A 22,073-nucleotide genomic window follows, 5' to 3' on the forward strand; every position below is an offset into this window, starting at 1 on the left:
TGTCAACTTTGACAAGCAAGTATATTATACTCACCTAATTTGTTAGCGATGCCTGTTTTAACTGAGGCATGTTGTATGTGGCTAATACTGTGAATATGCTCAGGCCTTGTGAGGATGACCAGACGAATACCCCATAAACTCCAGACATCTACCTGTCAACCACAACAACAACAACAAACAGGTTTTCATTTAGAAATTTCAAGACTAAAGGGCACAAATCTCAATGACTAAATCAGACATAAAGAAAAAACATTAGAAGAAACAGCAAATTTATAAAAAAATTTAAAAACAAAAATTATCCTGCAATGCTAAAAAAGACATTGTTTTTAAAATTAAGTTTGAAAACTTTTAAAACTGTGCCCAAGGGAGCTAACTTACCGTCTCCATCTCGATCATGAAGCAGCTCTTGAGAACTGACTTCAGTGTGTTGATCCAGTCCTTGTCTGTAAGTGCGCTCTCCTGAGTCCCAATAACGTACACATCATGTGGGATACGGGAGAACACCTTAGGGTCACGCACCTTTCCCTTGCCCACCCCTAGCAACCACAGGTTCAGATTTTGGGGAGGAGGAGAGCTGCCTGTAACAACAATGTGAATGTCGTAAAAATTAGCCAATCAAATACAAGATTGTGTGACGAAAGTTTTGCTGTGTTATGTCACACTTCACTTATTTGGGTAAACAACTCTGGGTCCTTAAGGGTTGCAATGTAAAGAAAGGCACTAGCGTCAAAATTATTACAGCCAATAGAGGTGTCAAATAAGTACCTATCAGATCAGTATCATTAAGGATATATCATGTGTAAATGAATTTTCGACAAGCAAATTAACAGAACTTATCTCTCATAGGTAAATATGCAAATCTTATGAGTGGATCATACTGGTTTCTGGACTTGGTCAGAGGGACCACAAAATGATTCCTGCATACAAAATTTTATCACATTGGACAACAGTTTGTATGGTTATTGTACAGAAACCTATATGCTCAATGAGAGCCACAGAATTGATTAAAGAAGCAGAACTTATGCACACATCTGGCTTGTTTTTAAACTTGATCTGAGCTGCTACAATGTGAGTCCACAGGCAAATTTGATCAAAATCAGACAACATATGTACCCTAATTCTTGAACCTTTCCAACAGCCTCTGCGTTCAGTATTTTGAAAACTTTCTGAGTGATCTACGGGGTTTAGAGAAATAATTTGCACAGTTTTATGGAACTTGCATCTTTAGTGACACAAACAAATAATTTTGGCACCATTTTCATAATAACTGTATGCATAAATTCCATTGAAAAAGTAGGTTGAAAATGTTGAAGATTTACAGTGTTCACAGTATTTATTGCTGTTAAATAAAGAGTGATGAATAGACCGACAGCCCCAAAGTAATATCCCTCTCAATGAGGTGTGGGCTGAAAAAATCTGCACTGCCACAGCCCATCTACAGACTCACAATTACAGCCCTACCCTATTTCCTCAACCTCTTTGCATATGAAAGAGCAACTTTCAGCCCCATATACGCACATTTTTAATTTGATTCTGGAGGCAAAACGACACCGGTTGGGTTGGGTTGGCCAATTTCAGGGCTTCACCAAAAGCATAATTCTATTAGTGTACACAGACTAGTGCCCTTAGAATAGGTTGAAATAAACATCTTTCTCTACTGTAGAGAAATTCCTCAAAATGCCTGTGTCACTCACCCATGTTAAATGTTCCTATAAATATGGAGATTTGGTCGACGCCGGGTTCTGTGGAGTGCATATTCTTCATTTGCATCACTTGCTGGCAGAAGTTCTCCCTTGTGTGAGTGTCCGTGAACTGATAAGAGTACTTCCGCTTGCCTTCAATGATGATGTCTAGTCTTGAGTGATCCTTGGTGCATTTGATAAGCTGTAAGACTGGGGTACATACACAAAAAAGCCACATCAGTATCAGGGTATATCAAAATTCAGAGAAGAATTCTAGGCTTTTGATTGGTTATTCCGCCTTGGATAAGTGACGTCATTCGCCAACCAGCTGATGAATACAGCCTCACGCATTGGTTATTTTTTTGGTATAACTGCTGAGGCAAAGATGAAAATGCAGGCCGATAGCAATGCTCTTCAATAATGTAGTAATGAATGACTTTTCTTGCCTTCGTTTTCAGAAGAAGTTTATTGACTCAGCAGCTACCAACAACATATCGGAAAACTTCTTATAACATCTTTTGGAGAAAATTTCATTGTACACCCTTGCAAAATGAGTCGAGAATGCGCTTTGCCTAAGGCAAGTTTTTTCTCTCAGCTCTTCTTCTCATCCTGTAAGCCAAGATGTCAGTTTCGGCCACACATCGGCAAAGTACCAGTCAAAATGCAGTGTGTGTTGGTTGAAGTGCTGGTATTAATTTGAGAAAATTTGTTTGTACTGCCCATCAGTGTGATAATTTTGTTTGCATTGACATGTTGCGTGGGTACACCTATAGCATCTGTTATTATACAGAAACTGTATTTTAGAATTCTTCAAGTTGATTTCTGACATTTTCCCTGGACTGACTGATGTACATGTATGAACAGGCAGACATACATACATGACCACGCCCACACATCTTTACACACAAAGTGGTAAATAAGTGCTTTGGAGCGTCAAGGTAAACTTTTGCTCAGGTGTTAGAGACAACAAAATAAACTCTATATTTTATAACTCTACGTGAAGTAGTTCTGTGTAAATAGTAATGGTAATGTCACCAATTTAACAGACAGACAGATGGACACACCTCATACCATAATTTCGTCGTCATATGACTGAAAAATTTGTTAAGTACGACGTTAAACCCCAAGCACTCACTCACTCACTCATACCATAATTCAACCCAAAAGATGGAGCTATAAAATCACAACAATTTTCTAACAATGTAACATGTAACAGATACTCACTTTTGTCATGTGGAAATGTGTTACTGTCGTCTAGGACCTCCTTTGATGGTTTCACGGCAAACAGCTTCCCCGCTTGGATATCCACAGTCAGGGTCACCCTACCAGCCACTCGCCCGTGTTTGATTGCTTTGACCTCAAACGGCATCTTGGGAATTTCCAGGGTGCCTCGCTTGCATCGGGAGGACCACTTTTCACGCAGAAGGCTGCTGCAGTTCCCAGCCTCCTCTGAGGAAGGCTGTAAGTCCTGCAGAGCACCCCCCATGTCCTTTACCACTACCTCGGCCTACACAACACAGTAACACAGCATATATATATTATATATATATATATATATATATATATTTATCTATTTACTAACTGAACAATATTTTACTTCCTGGTGAGAGGGAACTTGGCAGATGCCCCGGGAACTCCTGACTATCCGCAGGTTGCTGGAAGACTTTCACATGTGTGGCCAGAGAGAAAGCCAGCATGAGCTGGACTCAGACTTTTGGGTCATTGCACTGCACTAACACACTAACCATCAGGCCACAGAGGCGACCCATAACATGCAATATATTACTAAGGATGCCATGTTTTCACAGGCATTTATTTGTCAGAAACTTGACAGAAAAATCTATGCATGGATTAAAATGAAGTTTTGTGCACAGGTAGGCCTTGGCTCAAGTGATTTGGATGACAAGCAAAATTTTTTGAACGATGCTTTACCATTGCCTGATAGGACCCACATCCATGTTCTCCTGTGACTTGTCATTGTGCTTACCAGAGTATTGTCCCTTTAATGTAACTCTTCATACGGCCACGGGTGGCTTGGCTGTAGTTGTGGGAATCTTTACATTTCTAGTTTCATTTGGTTGTGCTTATTCACTTATTTGATTTATTGTTTTTAATATATGCTCTAGAATTTTTCACTTCACATACAATGATGTTGGTCACATACAGTGATGTTGGTCATATACAGTGATGTTGGTCATATACAGTGATGTTGGTCATATACAATGATGTTGGTCATATACAGTGATGTTGGTCATATACAGTGATGTTGGTCATATACAGTGATGTTGGTCATATACAATAGATATGCAATAGATAAATTGCTAAATTATTCCAGTCCACAATTTGTTCACAAATTTATTTTAAATGCTCTTTAATACCACCCCTTTCTAGGCATGTAACGATATGGTTCTGTCACGATACGATATGATAGGATACAGGAGTCGGGAGATGACACGTTCACAATACGTTTATGACACGCCCACTTTATACAGTGCCTTGTCTGGCCATTGGGCTGGAGAATAAATGATTATTCAATTTTACCTAGGTGAAGCCGTGCATATTTTATTATTTGGTAGGTATGGTTACTGTAGAATGGAAAATAAAATCACATCACAGTCATTTCAATTTTATAAATGAAAACATAACTTCATTAATCTTATTTGAATCTCCAAAAATAAAACATAATCAAGTTTCTTTGGTTAAATTAAATAAATCTACCTGGGAATGAGTCATTCTTAATAAATAAAAAAAACATGGCACTACAATATGTGATAAATGAAATGAAACATATTACCTTATGAGTTTCAAGTCTTATGAATATCAATGAGTCTTCAGTATCAAATTACATTATCGGAAAAAAAGCAATCAATTATTCCATGTTTCTCTTCAAAAAGATTAAATGGTCAACATGCACACTCTTCAGCTGTGCTCTCTGAGCACTAACCACATCACACACCGTAGAAAACACACGCTCGTTAGGCACAGAAGTGCCTGGGGCCCCCAGGTAGGTTTTGGTGAGAGCAGCAAGCAGCAGATAACTCTGCTCATTGAATTTCCACCAAAGCAGAATGTGGAGATCATGTGTGGAGATCGGTGACTCAGATTTGTACCTTGCCCCTTCATCAGTAGCGCAAGTATTGGAAGACTTCCCCGTTACCACTTTAGTTACAAAAATGTCTCCAAAAAACATTTCCCATAGCAGTTTTTTTTTTTGCAGAGGGTTCGTACTTTTCTTCATCCTGGCATTCAAGGGACTTGTATTGTGGCCTTTCACAGAGTGAATATGGAACCTCACATGACAAGTCTGAATCAAATGGTAAGTGTGGAATCTCACATGGTAAGTCCAACAGAGTCTGCAGAGTGGAGGTTTCAGGATCTGTTTTAATAGCAATCTGAGCTGTGAATCAAATGGTAAGTGTGGAATCTCACATGGTAAGTCTGAGAGTCTGCAGAGTGGAGGTGTCAGGCTCTGTTTTTATAACAATCTGAGCTGTGAATCAAATGGTAAATGTGGAATCTCACATGGTAAGTCCAACAGAGTCTGCAGAGTGGAGGTTTCAGGCTCTGTTTTAATAGCAATCTGAGCTGTGAATCAAATGGTTAATGTGGAATCTCACATGGTAAGTCCGACAGAGTCTGCAGAGTGGAGGTTTCAGCATCTGTTTTAATAGCAATCTGAGCTGTGAATCAAATGGTAAATGTGGAATCTCACATGGTAAGTCCGAGAGTCTGCAGAGTGGAGGTTTCAGCATCTGTTTTTAATAGCAATCTGAGCTGTGAATCAAATGGTTAATGTGGAATCTCACATGGTAAGTCCGACAGAGTCTGCAGAGTGGAGGTTTCAGCATCTGTTTTAATAGCAATCTGAGCTGTGAATCAAATGGTAAATGTGGAATCTCACATGGTAAGTCCAACAGAGTCTGCAGAGTGGAGGTTTCAGCATCTGTTTTAATAGCAATCTGAGCTGTGAATCAAATGGTAAATGTGGAATCTCACATGGTAAGTCCGACAGAGTCTGCAGAGTGGAGGTGTCAGGATCTGTTTTAATAACAATCTGAGCTGTGAATCAAATGGTTAATGTGGAATCTCACATGGTAAGTCCGAGAGTCTGCAGAGTGGAGGTTTCAGCATCTGTTTTAATAGCAATCTGAGCTGTGAATCAAATGGTTAATGTGGAATCTCACATGGTAAGTCCGAGAGTCTGCAGAGTGGAGGTTTCAGCATCTGTTTTAATAGCTATCTGAGCTGTGAATCAAATGGTAAATGTGGAATCTCACATGGTAAGTCTGACAGAGTCTGCAGAGTGGAGGTTTCAGGATCTGTTTTTATAACAATCTGAGGTGTGAATCAAATGGTAAATGTGGAATCTCACATGGTAAGTCCGACAGAGTCTGCAGAGTGGAGGTTTCAGGCTCTGTTTTAATAGCAATTTGAGCTGTGAATCAAATGGTAAGTGTGGAATCTCACATGGTAAGTCCAACAGAGTCTGCAGAGTGGAGGTTTCAGGTTCTGTTTTTATAACAATCTGAGGTGTGAATCAAATGGTAAATGTGGAATCTCACATGGTAAGTCCAACAGAGTCTGCAGAGTGGAGGTTTCAGGCTCTGTTTTAATAGCAATTTGAGCTCTGAATCAAATGGTAAGTGTGGAATCTCACATGGTAAGTCTGACAGTCTGCAGAGTGGAGGTTTCAGGTTCTGTTTTTATAACAATCTGAGCTGTGAATCAAATGGTACATGTGGAATCTCACATGGTAAGTCCGACAGAGTCTGCAGAGTGGAGGCGTCAGGATCTGTTTTAATAACAATCTGAGCTGTGAATCAAATGGTAAATGTGGAATCTCACATGGTAAGTCCGAGAGTCTGCAGAGTGGAGGTTTCAGCATCTGTTTTAATAGCAATCTGAGCTGTGAATCAAATGGTTAATGTGGAATCTCACATGGTAAGTCCGACAGAGTCTGCAGAGTGGAGGTTTCAGGATCTGTTTTAATAACAATCTGAGCTGTGAATCAAATGGTAAATGTGGAATCTCACATGGTAAGTCCGAGAGTCTGCAGAGTGGAGGTTTCAGCATCTGTTTTAATAGCAATCTGAGCTGTGAATCAAATGGTAAATGTGGAATCTCACATGGTAAGTCCAACAGAGCCTGCAGAGTGGAGGTGTCAGGCTCTGTTTTAATAGCAATCTGAGCTGTGAATCAAATGGTAAATGTGGAATCTCACATGGTAAGTCCAACAGAGTCTGCAGAGTGGAGGTGTCAGGCTCTGTTTTAATAGCAATCTGAGCTGTGAATCAAATGGTTAATGTGGAATCTCACATGGTAAGTCCAACAGAGTCTGCAGAGTGGAGGTTTCAGGATCTGCTTTAATAGCAATCTGAGCTGTGAATCAAATGGTAAATGTGGAATCTCACATGGTAAGTCCGACAGAGTCTGCAGAGTGGAGGTTTCAGGATCTGCTTTAATAGCAATCTGAGCTGTGAATCAAATGGTTAATGTGGAATCTCACATGGTAAGTCTGACAGAGTCTGCAGAGTGGAGGTTTCAGGCTCTGTTTTAATAGCAATTTGAGCTGTGAATCAAATGGTAAGTGTGGAATCTCACATGGTAAGTCCAACAGAGTCTGCAGAGTGGAGGTTTCAGGATCTGTTTTAATAGCAATCTAAGCTGTGAATCAAATGGTAAATGTGGAATCTCACATGGTAAGTCTGAGAGTCTGCAGAGTCGAGGTGTCAGGCTCAGCTTTAATAGCAATCTGAGCTGTATAAACAGCATCATGAAGTGCTGCAGCTTTTGTTCCTGTACTGTTGTACACATGGACCCATGTAACATCATCTTCCTGAGTCAACGAACGAAACCTCGGGTCTAAAGCTGAGCACAGCAGGAGGAAGTCTTGGATTTCATTACCAGTGTAGTGTTTTTTAATATCCTTCCTGACGGCAATTTTGATACTCTGTACAAAAGCAGAGTATGTCTCTTCATCCACTGTCATGACTTTTGGTATGACCTGTTTTAACGGACCAATGAGTGACGCTGTAGGATGTCGCTGGCTGCACAGAAGTGTTGTGACTGCCTTGAGAGACTTTGTAACTCCCACGGCTTCCTCTGCCTAGTTCCCTATCATCCAATCACTTTTAATGAAGAGGGCTGTTATTGTGATTAAGCTTTCTGTGTCTCGTGATGTCCATCCATCAATGGTGATTGCTATGGCTGTGACTTTGTCTAATTCAGAAATAACTCTGTCTCTCACCTCTGAATACAAACAAGGGATCACTTTTTTACTGAAGTGAGGGCGGGAGGTCCTGGTGTCTCTACAAGTCGAGGTTGGTCCTAGCTTTGAATGTAGCGTCTGTGCTAAAGAAAGTTGACATTTTGGTTTGACTCAGTGCGCAGTCTCCGCTGTTATATCAGGGTGGTGCCTCTTCAGGTGAGTAGACATATTTGTGATACGTCCCGTATATCTGCTAGCGATTTTGCAAGTCTGACATATTGTTACCGAGCGGTTACCTGCTAGCAGATTTGTAATTCGATCCCTCGCATGGCTCAGGGCATCAAGTTCTGGACGCGATGCCATTTTGGTTGTTGGTCTTTCAGGGAGACCAACAGCCTACTATGGGTCATTTGATTAGTTGTACTGCTGACCAAGAGCCAATTAGAGCAAGGCTTCGGGAAACGGGCTGACTTCCGCCGGTAGCCGAAACACAGATTTAAACCTGGCAAACTAAAGATTTGTGAGTTCATTCACACCTTCGCATAATACCTTATACATAGACGTTGCACGATTTATTGAGAATAAACCAACCATTATGAAATCTGTATCGTGATACGTGTTTTCGTGTATCCATAGGCATATCGTGGGACAACGAATCTCAATTCACCGATATAGTCGTGTATCATTACATCCCTACATTTTCCCCCCAATGATACCAGTGGTATCCAGAATCTATACGCACGGTATTGAAAGATAAGCACTTGACCATTTGACAAAACGTGCAGATCACTGTGTGGATTTTGTGCTCAATAATATTTCATTTATGCAGTCAGGTTTATATGAAAGGTAGAGCTTAAGAAGAGTAGAGCCTAAGAGGAGTAGAGCCTACTGCTCTTCACCACGTGACAAATCATCTAATTCAATAAAGCTGCAACTGGAGACCAATCTCCTGTGGCATGTTTGACGCTTTACCAGAGTTAACCACAAAAAGCTCAATAATTGTCTGTAAACACAGCTATTTGCCATTCAGAGGACATATCTTACACAAGTGTTCTTGTCTCAAACAATGTTGGCAAATCTATGGGTGTGATTTGAAGTTAAATTTTTATTTGTTTTATGACACACCTTGAAAAGGCCTACTTATCTGATGCATCAAAAAGCCACAGCAAACACAGCCAGATTTAACTTTTACTTTATTTCAAAATGTGCTTCTCTTGTAAAGGAAGGTTTATGCAAATTATGTCAAATTGAGTAGTATGCCACTTGTTAATAGTAGTGTGTACTCACTTTTTGCTGCAGCTTTCTGATTTTCAAAGCACATCTTGACATTTTCCGCTCTATGATGGACAGAAGTGTGCTGTCACCTGCCTAGAATATCAAATAAAAACAATAATTACGTATTGTCACAATTGTCAAGGCCAATAAATTATGATTTTTGGGGAGCGGGGGGGAGGGGGGGGTGGTATACAGGAAAGCTAAATATATCATACATTAGCTGACAATAATTGTGGTTATACAGCACCACGGGCAGATTCCATAAAGCCATTTGTAACTTAAGTCAAAATTGATGACCTTGTCACAAAGGTTAGTTTCTGATATTGGAGGATGAAATTTTGACACAATTTACAGTTTATGAGGTGGTCAACGTATTGTATTCCATGGTCCTACCCTAAATGGAACAAAAGATAAACATCTTGTCTGACATTCATGTTTTCATGATCTTCCTGTTTTTCAAGGTTTTCAGACCATGAAAATACCCCATTACTACTGTGCTAAGCTGTACAAAATGACAATGTCAGACATCTTTGTCACCTCAACAACATGCTCCTCCTCAGGTTTGCCAGAGAACAGCTCATAGCAGACGTTTAGTTTGGACATGAATAAATCCAGCTCCCTGAAACACAAAACAGAGACTGTGTCAGTCTTTAATCAATCAATCTTTAATCAATCAAACACATCATACTATACATCTACATACTTTTGATTTACACTCACAGGTGCCAGTGAGGGAGCGGTAGATCCAAAGTCAATCCCGGGTCGAGGCACACAAGGAGGCACATTACATTTACATGCACTCTAACGATTCCTTTGTCAACATATGACTGAAAAACCGTTAAGTATGATGTTAAACCCCAAACACTCACTCACTCACTCACTCAGATGGCAGAGACACAGTCAACCAAATTAGGGTGTAGAGAGAATACCGTTGTGAATATACAGGATTCCTTTCAGAAATGCTCTTCAATGTGCATTTTAATCCAGCTTAATTCCTCAACCATTACTGCGACCAATATTTTGGAACATTCCGAGAGGACTATGGGATGTACACAAATAATTTACCCAGGTTTATGAAGCTCGCAGTGACACAAAAAAGCATCGCTTACATAGTAACTATGCATAAAGTTTATTGAAAAAAAAGTGCTTTAGATGTTGAAACGGTTGAACACTTACAGTACATACATATGTAATTTGATTTATTTTATTTCTTTATTTGATTGGTGTTTTACGGTGTACTCAAGAATATTTCACTTATTTGACGGTGGCCAGCATTATGGTGGGGGGAAACCCGGCAGAGCCCATGGGAAACCCACGACCATCCGCTGGTTGCTGGCAGACCTTCCCACGTACGGTATGTAATTTGAGAACTTCACTGTGATTCAATTTGGTTATCCAGAACATAATATGGGATTCTGCTAAATACAGATCCATTCTGCTAAATTCAATTTGATCATGGCAGTGGATGAAGAACATGATTCCCCATGCAATACTTAAAGCATTCAGTACCCTGATGCCATTGGGAAGGAATTCCCACCAAAAAAAACGTTTTTAAACAGCAATGATTTGCACTGAATGGCAGTCTGTCAACACAAAATCTATTCCTACTGAATGTGAATTGATTCGAATTGCATAAAACCACATAGATTTGGTGAGCTACCATCATAATAACTGAGCCATCATATTTTAATGCTCCAATTACTAATCCAATTACAAATCCATTTTAATGTTCCAATTAAAACATTTTAATGTTCATTTCCAAAATTCTTTTATTTTTACAATTAGAAATTAATTCCACAATTTGACGACAAAGGAGTCCTTAAGGCGCATGTACATGTAATGTGCCTCCTTGTTGTAGGACGGATTTCCACCACTCTTTTATCTAGTGCAGCTTCACTGAGATGACCTGCCAAAGGCAAGTAAGCCGCCCAGCCTGAGCCATTATACTGATACGGGTCAACCAGTCGTTGCCCTATCCCCTTAACACTGAACGCCAAGTGAGGAAGTTACAACTTCCTCTTTTAGGGAAAATATTATCATATTATCTGTGAAATATATGACAATATGTCCATGAGCCAGCAAGGGCCCTCCAAGGAATAACACCTGTTATTGAAATGTTATAGAATTAAACTCTGTGTTCTTACTTTTGAAAGCTGGCTGCTGCCGTAGCTATGATCCCATCCAGGTGCTTTAGTGACCCCTGACCATTGGGGTCATTCAATAATTGAGCGTCTTTGTAAACTTCACTGTCAACATAATGTCTAATACTGGTAATGAACTCTCCATCCAATCTGTCAAAAAACAGTCAAATTTTATTTATTTCATTAATATTGTACAATGCTCTAAAAAAGACGGTATTTCACCTGGCTTGTTTTGTAAAAATGCACTTGTGTAAGTACATAAAGACCTTAAAACGATATCTTTGATGCCAACATATCAGTTTGATTAAGAAATTAATTAACTTAAACTCTTTAAGTGGTCCTTTTAGGTGGATCCATCAATCAGTAACAAGCAAATGCACTGTTTGAAAAATGTTATACTTAGATTGAAAGATGAACATCTGAACTATTTAACCATGACCTCACACTTGTTTATGCTGTCATGAGTGAAAGAAGGTCACTGGGGAAAACGAAAGTGAAAGTAAACAAGGTGATGCATGTATATGCCCTACCTTGACAAGTCAAGCTGTGAGAAATGATGAAGAAGTTTTTCTTTGGCAAGGACTGACTGTGACTTAGCCACAGCCGCTGTGTGAACTTCTGAGGACTGGTTGTGGCCCGACCGCGGAACTTCAAAGTCCTCCTCATCATCTGAAATTCATCAAAACTAACGATAAGCTTACATGTACATGTATGACAGGCTTAGTGCTGCGCAGCCACTGTAGTTCACAGAAATGTCTTGAAATGTATTGGTGACAGGTTTCTGGGTAATTACTAGTATGTTGCATAAGCACACTGACACCACAGTGCATATTTACAGCTCCATAAAATATTACATTTCGTGCTGAAACATTCTTCCAGCAGATGATTTTATTTATTTATTTAATTGATAGGTGTTTTAGGCCGTACTCAAGAATATTTCACTTATACGACAGCGGCCAGAATTATGGTGAGAGGAAACCATGCAGTGCCTGGGGGGAAACCCACGACAATCTGCAGGTTGCTAGCAGACCTTCCCACGTATGGTCCAGCAGATGATCATCCTGCCTACCAAACAAACCTCAGAACGCATCTGTAAGATGGATAAATCTCTAAGAATATGGCCAAAGTGGGTAGCTTTGTAATGGACAAAACTCAAATACAGTACTTTACAGTGAGCTTTGTTTATTTATATACGTATCTAATTGGGGTTTACGTTGTACTGAAGAATATTTCACTTATACAACCCAAGCCAGCATCATGGTAGGGGGAAACCAGGGAAAGTCCGGGAGAAACCACGACCATCTGCAGGTTGCTGACAGACCTTCCCATGAAGGATGAGTTGGAATTGAACCCAAAGTGACCGCACAGTGAGCTTTGTGTCATAACAGACACCAATCATGAACCATCACTGACATCCCAAGTCCTTGACCAATTTCCAAAGTAACATTCAATATAAGCCACAGCTTTTTATGATGCCGGAAAGGTGCAAAGTACGTTCAAGGTGCTTAAATTTAATAAGTTACTTCAAAAGTTGTCAGTAAACCCCAAAAACAGTGTTGTCAATCAAAAACATGTAATTCTTTGATGGAGTATAAATGTAGATGCAACATGCACAAAAACATAGATGATAGGACGGAAATGTGCTGCCAGCTGGATGCGACTTCAACATCTTACCGGATTCACGGTCTCCCTCCTCTAGACCCTCAGCTTCCACGGCTGTTTTTAGTGCACAGGCAAGGCCATTTTTCTCCCCACGCTGGAGGTATTCTGTCACAAGCTGGATAAGATCTGAGAACTTCGGGCCACTGACCCCTGCCTCTGACTGTACAGAAATGAAGAACAAGTGAAATTTTTGTATTTATTTTTAAATTTAAAAAAATTTACACGCAACTCATATAATGCAGTAACGGTAATATTGTTATTAAGGACTACACTTAAGAATTCCGCACAGATTACAGTCCTGAAAATTGGCCGAGACCACTCTGGGTTTTGAATCAGCGACCTACGAGCCAGACACCAAATCTCCAGCAACACTCAATGGCTGGGATATCTAAGAGCATGTTAAGCACAACATAAACCCAAATTCAACAAATCAAATGCATTACAAACAGATGGCCAATGTTGAGTTATGCTATGCTAGTTTGTTTTATCAACTTGTCAAAATGTTTTCATAAACACATAGGAAAATCAAAATAATGACATGAATTAATTACTGTGTATTTAAAGTCTTACAATCAGAATGTAAAACAATCTAGACCACTCGACCAACAGGCCTTCCACAAAAACGGAAGGCATCCGATTGTAGGTAGGTTTTACTGTCTCAATTAATTTCCAGCACAAGAACCTGTAGTAGATCCTTGAGACAATGTAATCCCCAATAACAATAACGTTACCTAGATCCACTTTCTACACATCTTAGGCAGATTCCTTTACATGCATATATCTGACTTAAGCCAAAAATTAAAACCTCTTTTACAATGTTTATTATTTTTTTTTTTGGTATGGAAGTTGAAATTTTGACACATTTATCTTAAGATAACAATTATTATTAAACTTTTAAATATAAGGTTCCAAAAATATGCTTTTAAATCATATTTCAAATTTTGACTTAAGTTAGAATCGGCCCCACATCTACCAATTTGGTGTTTCAGAATATTTGACTAGCTCCTCACTGTTATGACCTTGACAAAAATTGATTGACTGACTGACTGACAAACTGACTGACTGGTGATTGTTGCCGTGCTAATGAATTTTTTCACTTATATGATGGCAGTCATGTTTACGGGTGGAGGAACACAGAGTGCCCAAAAATAAAAACAAACTCAGATATGGTAGCAAGGCTACCGAAAAGCTTGCCTGTAGGAGACAAATAAACGGAAATCTCGAGCTCAATACATGAAGTACTGAAATCGTGAAGTTGGTAATTTACAGTAATCAATATGCACACTGAGCACCAGCGATGGAACATCCCTCTTGTGTCACTGTGCTTGATATATGCATGTAAAACATCAGGTTAATACATGGTCCACTTATTGAGATACCATCGTTAATATTTTGTTTAACTTTGAATCTAATACACTAAGTCAGGAATTTGGTAATTTATAGTATTTATTACGCACACACCATATCAATGATGGAACATTCCATTATGTTCTTGTGCTCAGCCTCTACATGTATCCAAACCCTGAACTCAACGAATCCAGTAAGTTTGGCGATAATACACCTAACGTTTTGTTCAACATTAATTTTAATATACAATATACAAGTCAGGAATTCATTAATTTATGGTATTTATGTACACACCGAATCAGTGATGGAATATCCCCCTTATGTTCTTGTGCTCCACATGTGTGCAAAACTTGATCTCAATATGTGCATCTCTTTTTAAGATACCACTCCTAACATCCTGTTTAAGACTACTTTCACTATTATTGGACGCTGATGCTAACACGCATGCTCATGGTACGAGGTAAGCTACATGTACACCTGTATTTGTATAGGTAAGCTAAAAATGAGGTCAAATGTGATTGTAAGGTGTGAAATGTATAAGATATCAACACTGTTCCTAAACAACACAGAAACAAGTACTATACAAGGAATCATATTGAAACTGGTCCTAACAGCAAAGACTCGATTTGATGTCAATAATTTCATTTTGATCTCATGTAAGTGAATAAATGACCACATATGTCAATCCCTGTAATGTACATTTCTATTCTTCAGAAAAAATATATTCTTTCCAAATTTTCTCTTATGTTGCCTTGGCTACCAAAAATTGAAACCTTTTGATACATTAATACCATCATTTCTTACAAAAACATTACAGAAAGTCACAATACCAAGACGAACACTGTGCTGTTAAATTTAAGATAATTTTAAGCATAATCTAAACCCAAACCAGGCAAATTCAAAACAAATTCAGCAACTCAAATGTATTTCACAGAGGTGGTCAATGTACAGTTATGCTATGCTACTGTACAGTTTGTTTTATCAACTTTCCAAAATGTATCATAAACATGTAAGAAAATCACAATAATGACATGAGTTAATTGGTGCTTTTCAGTCTTTATATTAGAATCTATTCATCAGGGCGTACAACGATTTCATAGCAAGTAATTTTTCCAGTACTTTAAGCAATAATTACAGCAGTACCAATCAATATTTCATCCAGTTACATGACCCTATCATATTGCTAAATGTTAAAATAACTCTATTTAATGCCTCTAAACCCATATATATCCGTGTTGAATACATAGAAGTGCGTGTATTTCATAATTTTGTGAATGTTATACAACAATTTGAGATTGTGTTTGATTTACAGTAAATCAGCATTGCTTTATCTTAACAAAATCTTACTTTACATGATGAAAGAATGTTTCACTTGACAGTTTTTGCCCTAAAAATTTGCTGGAAAACATAACTGCATTTTTAGAAAGAAATAAAGGTGAATAAGTTCATAACTCTGACAAATGCATTTTTTCACTTGAATTTTTAGGGCAAATACAACACGCAATATAATCCTGAAAGATAACAATGGCTGACAAACTGCACATGTACAAGGCATGCAGATGAGGTACCTTTTATTCAAAGAAGCGGCGGTGATTAAAACAGCCAACACTTGTTCTACCAGGAAATGACGGCCTATAATTGGTTATAATGAGGAGCTAAGGGAAAAACAGGGATGTTTTGTGTGAACGAGTAGATCTACTTACAGCGACCGTAAGCTTGCCATCTCCAGTAGGCAGGATCCTGTACTGGTGAACCCGGCCCTTGTACCTGTAATTAGCACAGGTAAAAATACACACATGTAACACCATTGATAGTAACTGGCCAAGAAAACATGACTTGGCAGTCATTACAAGGCCCTTGAAGTCTATAATAAACATTATGACAAAAGATCACTCATACATACATATTAATACAACCCTAATTTCTCAACCTTTTTGGTGTATGAAAGAGCAACTTTCACTGCAATCTATGTACATTTTAAGTTGATTTTGAAGCCAAAACTACACTGGTTAGATTGGTCAATTTCAGTACTACACAAAGAGTGTAATTTTATTAGTCTACACAGAATAATGCCTTTACAATATGCTTGAAACATGCGAAAAGGTTGAAAAATTCCAGTATTTGGGACACACAACTAAGAAAAAATCCCACAAATCTACAAAAAAAAAAAAACCCATAAGCACTAAAAATACAGGGTTATACAGGTTAGCCATTTCAGAAGGTAATTATGCCATAATGATTTGATGTTAGTCTTCGATGTGGTAATGAGTTAAAGAATTCCAAGTACATGTTTAAAATAAATCATTTTAAATACAATAAAGCAAGCTATTCAGATGAGGATAAATTATTTCCATATTCAAAAAAAATCTAATAAAATCAGTTTTCATTTTCTTACATTAACTTGGACATTTTATTTCATTGTCTTAGATTAAACCTTTTGAGCAATAAACCATGTAGATGTAAGCATGTATGTGTACCTGTCGGCTTCCATGCCTGGGGCTAGTATAGACTGTGAAACAGTTAATTGCTCTTGATTTGCCTACCATTTATCCAAGTGAACATACATTTACTCTAATGAAATTCAGCTGAGCTTTTCATTTAAAATATGTGGTTTACTTAAATTTGATGACTTGCTCTTTGCTGAGGCTTAAGATGTAAACTTAAAACACAAAACAAAGATGTAAAATACATGTACTGTATATAATGACATTATATATCGTCACTGATAAATTGCTCATTTTGTCTGAACCTTAAAAGTTCTATTCAGTCTTACAAAGGCTTTTTAAGGTTTGTTTGGACGGTATAATGATATTCTACCTAAAAATGTAACATCATTTATTTATTTGATTGGTCAGCATTATGGAATATATTATGGGAAAACCCACCACCATCCGCAGGTTGTTGACAGCCCTTCCCACATACCACGATGTCACCAGAAAGGAAACCAGCATAAGCTAGACTTGAACTCACAGCGACCCCACTGATGAGAGGCTCATGAGTCAATATGCTGTACTACCACGCTGACCTCTAGCACATGCAAGCCCCAAAAACTAAGTTCCAACTCCAAAATTTATATTTTACAACATTTATTAGCCTCTGAAAAGGCTCTTTTTGGGGACAAAAAGTAACAATGTCTTTAAATAAAAGTGAAAATCTAGACCTCACATGTGGAAAAGTTTGTCATTTACTTGTTCTGTCCCTGAAAATGACAGCAGATGTCAAAGGGGTGAAATTTGCCATGGTCTGTGCTGTATATATATATATATATATATATATATATATATATACGTGTAGGTATTCCAAATACATGCATTTTACATGAAAAGAATTCGTTTTATACATGCATGCAACATAATGCAGGCATGGCTGCACATCAGACAAAATATAAATGTAGTCTTACATGCATCTATGCGTCTTCTTGGTACAGCCTGTATTCACAGTATTAAAATAAATTTATTATAATATCCTGCTTGACATGTCTCGCTTAACAATTAAATTTCTCTCTCTCTTTTTAACACTTGCTTACTTGATGACCTTAGACAAGTTAGACCCTGTAATTCATCATCAATGTATTTCTGCATGTTAACGGCGTTTAGGCATTTTCTGACAAAATTTAACAGGCTTGACGAAAGAAATTTATTGTGTTTGGAAGCCCTAAAGTTGACAACTCAACTATTGTACATTTACCTCCAAAACTAGATTGAGAAAGATGCATAAATTGCATTAAAAGTTGATATTTTATTTGCAGAAAGGTCAAGGAAATAGACAGAAAGGTATTAACACAACATAATGACATTTTTCTTTCCATTTTTTTTTCCTTTCTGTGGATAAATTTGAAAAGGTTTAAGATTTAGAATTCATGTAACCTGTGCAAGGGTGGCATACATGTACATATATATATATATATATATGTTTATGTACAAGTCTGCTCACAAGGAAAACACCTTTGGCCTTGAAAAAATGTTACTAAAGCTCACAGAATTGCTACCATTTGCTGTGAACACTTCTTCACATGCATCTGTTTTCTTTGGGCTTTCTTTCCCATGGAATAAGGAAGCTATTCTAGATAAGGGTGAGGGCCCATAATGTTTTAAGAACCAGGATAGGGAAGATGGGGTTAAGCTACTACTCTAATTCCTCAAACTTTTCGCACCTGAAAGAACAATTTACAGAGCAATTTACACACATTTTTACTTCACTGGTTGGATTGGCTAATTTCAGAGCTTCGCAAAAAATATAATTTGATCCGTCTGCACAGGACAATGACTTCTGAATATGACTGAATAGACACCTTGCAATTATGCGAAAAGGTTGAAGAATTACAGTACTGTGAGCAACTCTCTCAGTTTAATTCTAGACCACCTGGATCACTCTATTTCATTTATATATATACATATATCTTTGATTTGGTCTCCACCCTGTATTTAGCAATATTTCATTTCATAGATAAAGACAAGCCAGCATCTGGAATAAACCACAGGCCTTTGGCAAGGATCAAAACCAAAGGAAAGCTTTTTAAAAACTAAGCAACATTGGTGGAATGCACCAAAAGTTACAAAACTGGTGTAAGACATAGGGCCAGTTTTATGAAGCATACTTAGTGTTAAGTTGCCCTTAGCTAAGTGCACTTTATATCTCTACAACATACGTTGTCATGGTAGTTGTGGGCAAACTTAGCTAAGTGAGCGTCATGAAACCGGCCCCAGGTGTTGCAGATAACACTATCACAGCCCCAAGAACAGCTGAGGCAGTGGTATGTGTACAGGGCTACATCTAAAACACATTACAGGTTCTGATCCCAAACTTAAATGGTAACATTATGACTGAGCATAAAGAAATTTCAAAAATGCAACTCGAAATGATGCTTTCTAAGAGCTATTAAAATCTGTGAATGAAAGAAATTTGTATGAAAGCAAGTTTTTGTTGCTAAACCATCATATTTTTGTTTAATTTAATTGTTAGCTTCAATATAGCTTGTTTAGTTTGGCAGCCAACAATTCGGGAGCCTGACTGATCTCCTGAACTGAAATGATCTAAAAGTTTGCCGACACACAGACAGACAGACATACAACCCCATACTACACAACTCATAGAGTAATATAGCCTATAGAAATAGGTAACAAAAGTCAAATATGCCGTCATGGGCCACTGGCTTTCTTAACTTCCTTTTACCTTTGAGACCTTTCAGAACACACATGGTATCTATTTAGTGCTATCTGGACATATTTCTCTAATATGTGTCATTTGTCATGCATTGAAGAGCAACTATGAAAAATTGTGTTCACTGTTAGGGTGTGAAATGTACCCTTTTGTGGTGAAATAAACATGGAAGAAATTTGGAAAAGAAGAGAAAAAATGTAACTTAAACTAGTACGCTGTGTTTCAGAATCTGGCCAAATCTAGGAGTCACACATATCCAGGGCTACTGAAAAGTAGACAAATACATATACAGGTACTCTTGATGAGCATAAATATCCTCCACAAGTAACTTGCCCATATTTCCTGATTCTGAGAGTTGCACTGATTTTAGATAGGTGTTTGAGGTTTGCTTGGAACATGGGATGATATTCTACTGGAAAATTTTTAAGTTTCAGCACCAAAAATAATATTTTGTTACATTTATTTCCCTTAAAAAATTAACTTTATGGGTCATTTTAAGGTAGGTACTTCAAATAAACATCAAAATTGGACTGATTTCTACAACTTATTTGAATGAACTGTAAAAGTTCACCTCTTAACGTAGATCTGAATAAGTTTGCCTGAACATACATCTACGTGTACTTAGTAAGTACTTTATATAAACTCACAAAAAAAAACATGATAAAAAAAATATATACATGCACGACTGGTCAAAACTCATTTATAAATAGTCATTCAGATACAATCTCTTATTACAAACAAGACAGAATAAGACAGGGTGAAGTCAGCAATATGATCATTTCTTTAGTTCATTATTTTAAATGTATTTACCAAAAACCGCCTCGATATTTTGGTCTCCTCTCTGAGGACCCCAAAAAGACTATATTAGCACTGAAAAAATAGACAGGTGTCACAGATATCAGTAACCTGCAACTTGTTTCATAAATACAATATAAATGTCATTCTAACATACATGTACCCACTAAGCACTCGGTGCTTTTATTGTGGGTACACACTTGCACCGGATGTGAACAAGGCCTGCTGCCTCGTGCTCAAAAAGTGGACGCATCCTGTACCGGTATAACAAATGTGGTCTACTCAACATACATATGTATATCATACATCTTATTTCTCAATATTACTGAACCTTCTCAATAATTACTGACACTTGCTAATTGAGACACACTGAAAGTAAGCAGGTAGATCAAAGAAGTCTCCTGCAAAGCACTCGCCGCGGGTGACATCGCCGTGCCATAGGCCTACACTGGCCTATAAAGCCAACCTTTCCTGACAGCTTGTACAAGGCAACTCACAATGTCATGTTTCAGTATATTAAAAAACAGAAAAAACAGGTGGGGGGTGGGTAGTGGGTGGTGGCAACACTCTTTCTAGGTTAATTTTAAAAAGATACTTTGAAATATATTATCACAGGCATTTCAAGAAAAAGTTAGTAATACATGTACATTCATCTATATGTGTCATTAAATAAGCTAGACGGGGCTTTAAACTTTACCATACAAATGTCTGCAAAGCCCACTGATATACCTTCCAGGCGACCTTGAGAGAATAACAAGCTCTGAGAAGTATGTGCTGCTGTTAATAGCGTCGCTAATTTCACAGAAAATATATGAACAATGCTCATTCTGAAAACAAGTGGTTAGATCCAACTGGAAGGATGAAAGGCCTGATTTCCCAGCTTCCCAACAGAATCCAAACCTGCAGTAACCTGCGGATGGTTGTGGGTTTCCCCCGGGCTCTGCCCGCTTTCCTCCCACCATAATGCTGGCCCCGCCGTTGTATAAGTGAAATATTCTTGAGTACGGCGTAAAACACCAATGAAGTAAATAAATAATAAACAAATAAATAGAATCCAAACCATGTAGATTTCCTCTGGCACCGCAGGTCTGGGATATGCAAGGCTCTGGAAGGTCATTTGCAGACACAAAACCATACATACCATTTGTTCAGTGTCTTAATAAATGTCCTAATAAATGTCCAATTAAAGAGAACAATTGTCAAATTTGAATGTGTATTTATCTACGAATGATGCACGGTATGACATGGCCTCAGTAAATACACTACCAGGTACCCAAACATCTATCCCTTGGAAACCTCAGTTCATTCTGACTTCAATTAAACTGAAGTGTCTTGACAAACTTCTCAGCTGAACATGAGTGAAAATATGCAATGTGTATGTGGATTACAAAAATGCACAACACCTGCAACAGGTACTGGTTTTACAAATTACTATCAGATAACAAACTCACAACAAAAAGAATCATTAAAATATAATAGAAATTCACAGCTTGTATGTGTCCCACTGATAATATATTTTTAAGGAGCTTTCCCAAATCATCGGCGGGCTTACAGGTACACAAAATGGCTAATAAATGAACGATTATCTACTGCGAAAAAAACTTTTGAATGAGGTTTTACTTTTAATGTGGCAATGAAAGCTTTTAAACAAGGCTTGATCAGAAGGAGAAAACACCAGATGCCTCTGGCCACATCAAAGTCCCAAGAATAGACACAAACTATTAACATTGGTATCCTTAATTAGATTCCAAGACAAGATTTCCTCATTTTTGGACAAACACACATTACACAATACAGCATTCA

General features: G+C 38.0%; 1 protein-coding gene across 1 annotated transcript in view; it reads right to left on the reverse strand.

Annotated features, from left to right (window-relative positions):
- LOC135479123 (phosphatidylinositol 3,4,5-trisphosphate 5-phosphatase 1-like) overlaps window positions 1–22,073 on the reverse strand; it is a 42,562-nt gene that overhangs the window by 13,388 nt on the left and 7,101 nt on the right. Inside the window, exons 3-12 of the mRNA XM_064758863.1 lie at window positions 16,019–16,082; window positions 12,981–13,128; window positions 11,837–11,975; window positions 11,310–11,456; window positions 9,703–9,784; window positions 9,178–9,258; window positions 2,907–3,189; window positions 1,695–1,892; window positions 379–578; window positions 35–152 (exon numbers count right to left, since the gene is read on the reverse strand). Coding sequence (XP_064614933.1) covers window positions 35–152; window positions 379–578; window positions 1,695–1,892; window positions 2,907–3,189; window positions 9,178–9,258; window positions 9,703–9,784; window positions 11,310–11,456; window positions 11,837–11,975; window positions 12,981–13,128; window positions 16,019–16,082 — 1,460 coding nt within the window. The remainder of the gene's footprint in view (window positions 1–34; window positions 153–378; window positions 579–1,694; window positions 1,893–2,906; window positions 3,190–9,177; window positions 9,259–9,702; window positions 9,785–11,309; window positions 11,457–11,836; window positions 11,976–12,980; window positions 13,129–16,018; window positions 16,083–22,073) is intronic.

The sequence above is a fragment of the Liolophura sinensis genome, chromosome 12, assembly GCF_032854445.1.
Source record: "Liolophura sinensis isolate JHLJ2023 chromosome 12, CUHK_Ljap_v2, whole genome shotgun sequence".
Classification (NCBI taxonomy): domain Eukaryota; kingdom Metazoa; phylum Mollusca; class Polyplacophora; order Chitonida; family Chitonidae; genus Liolophura; species Liolophura sinensis.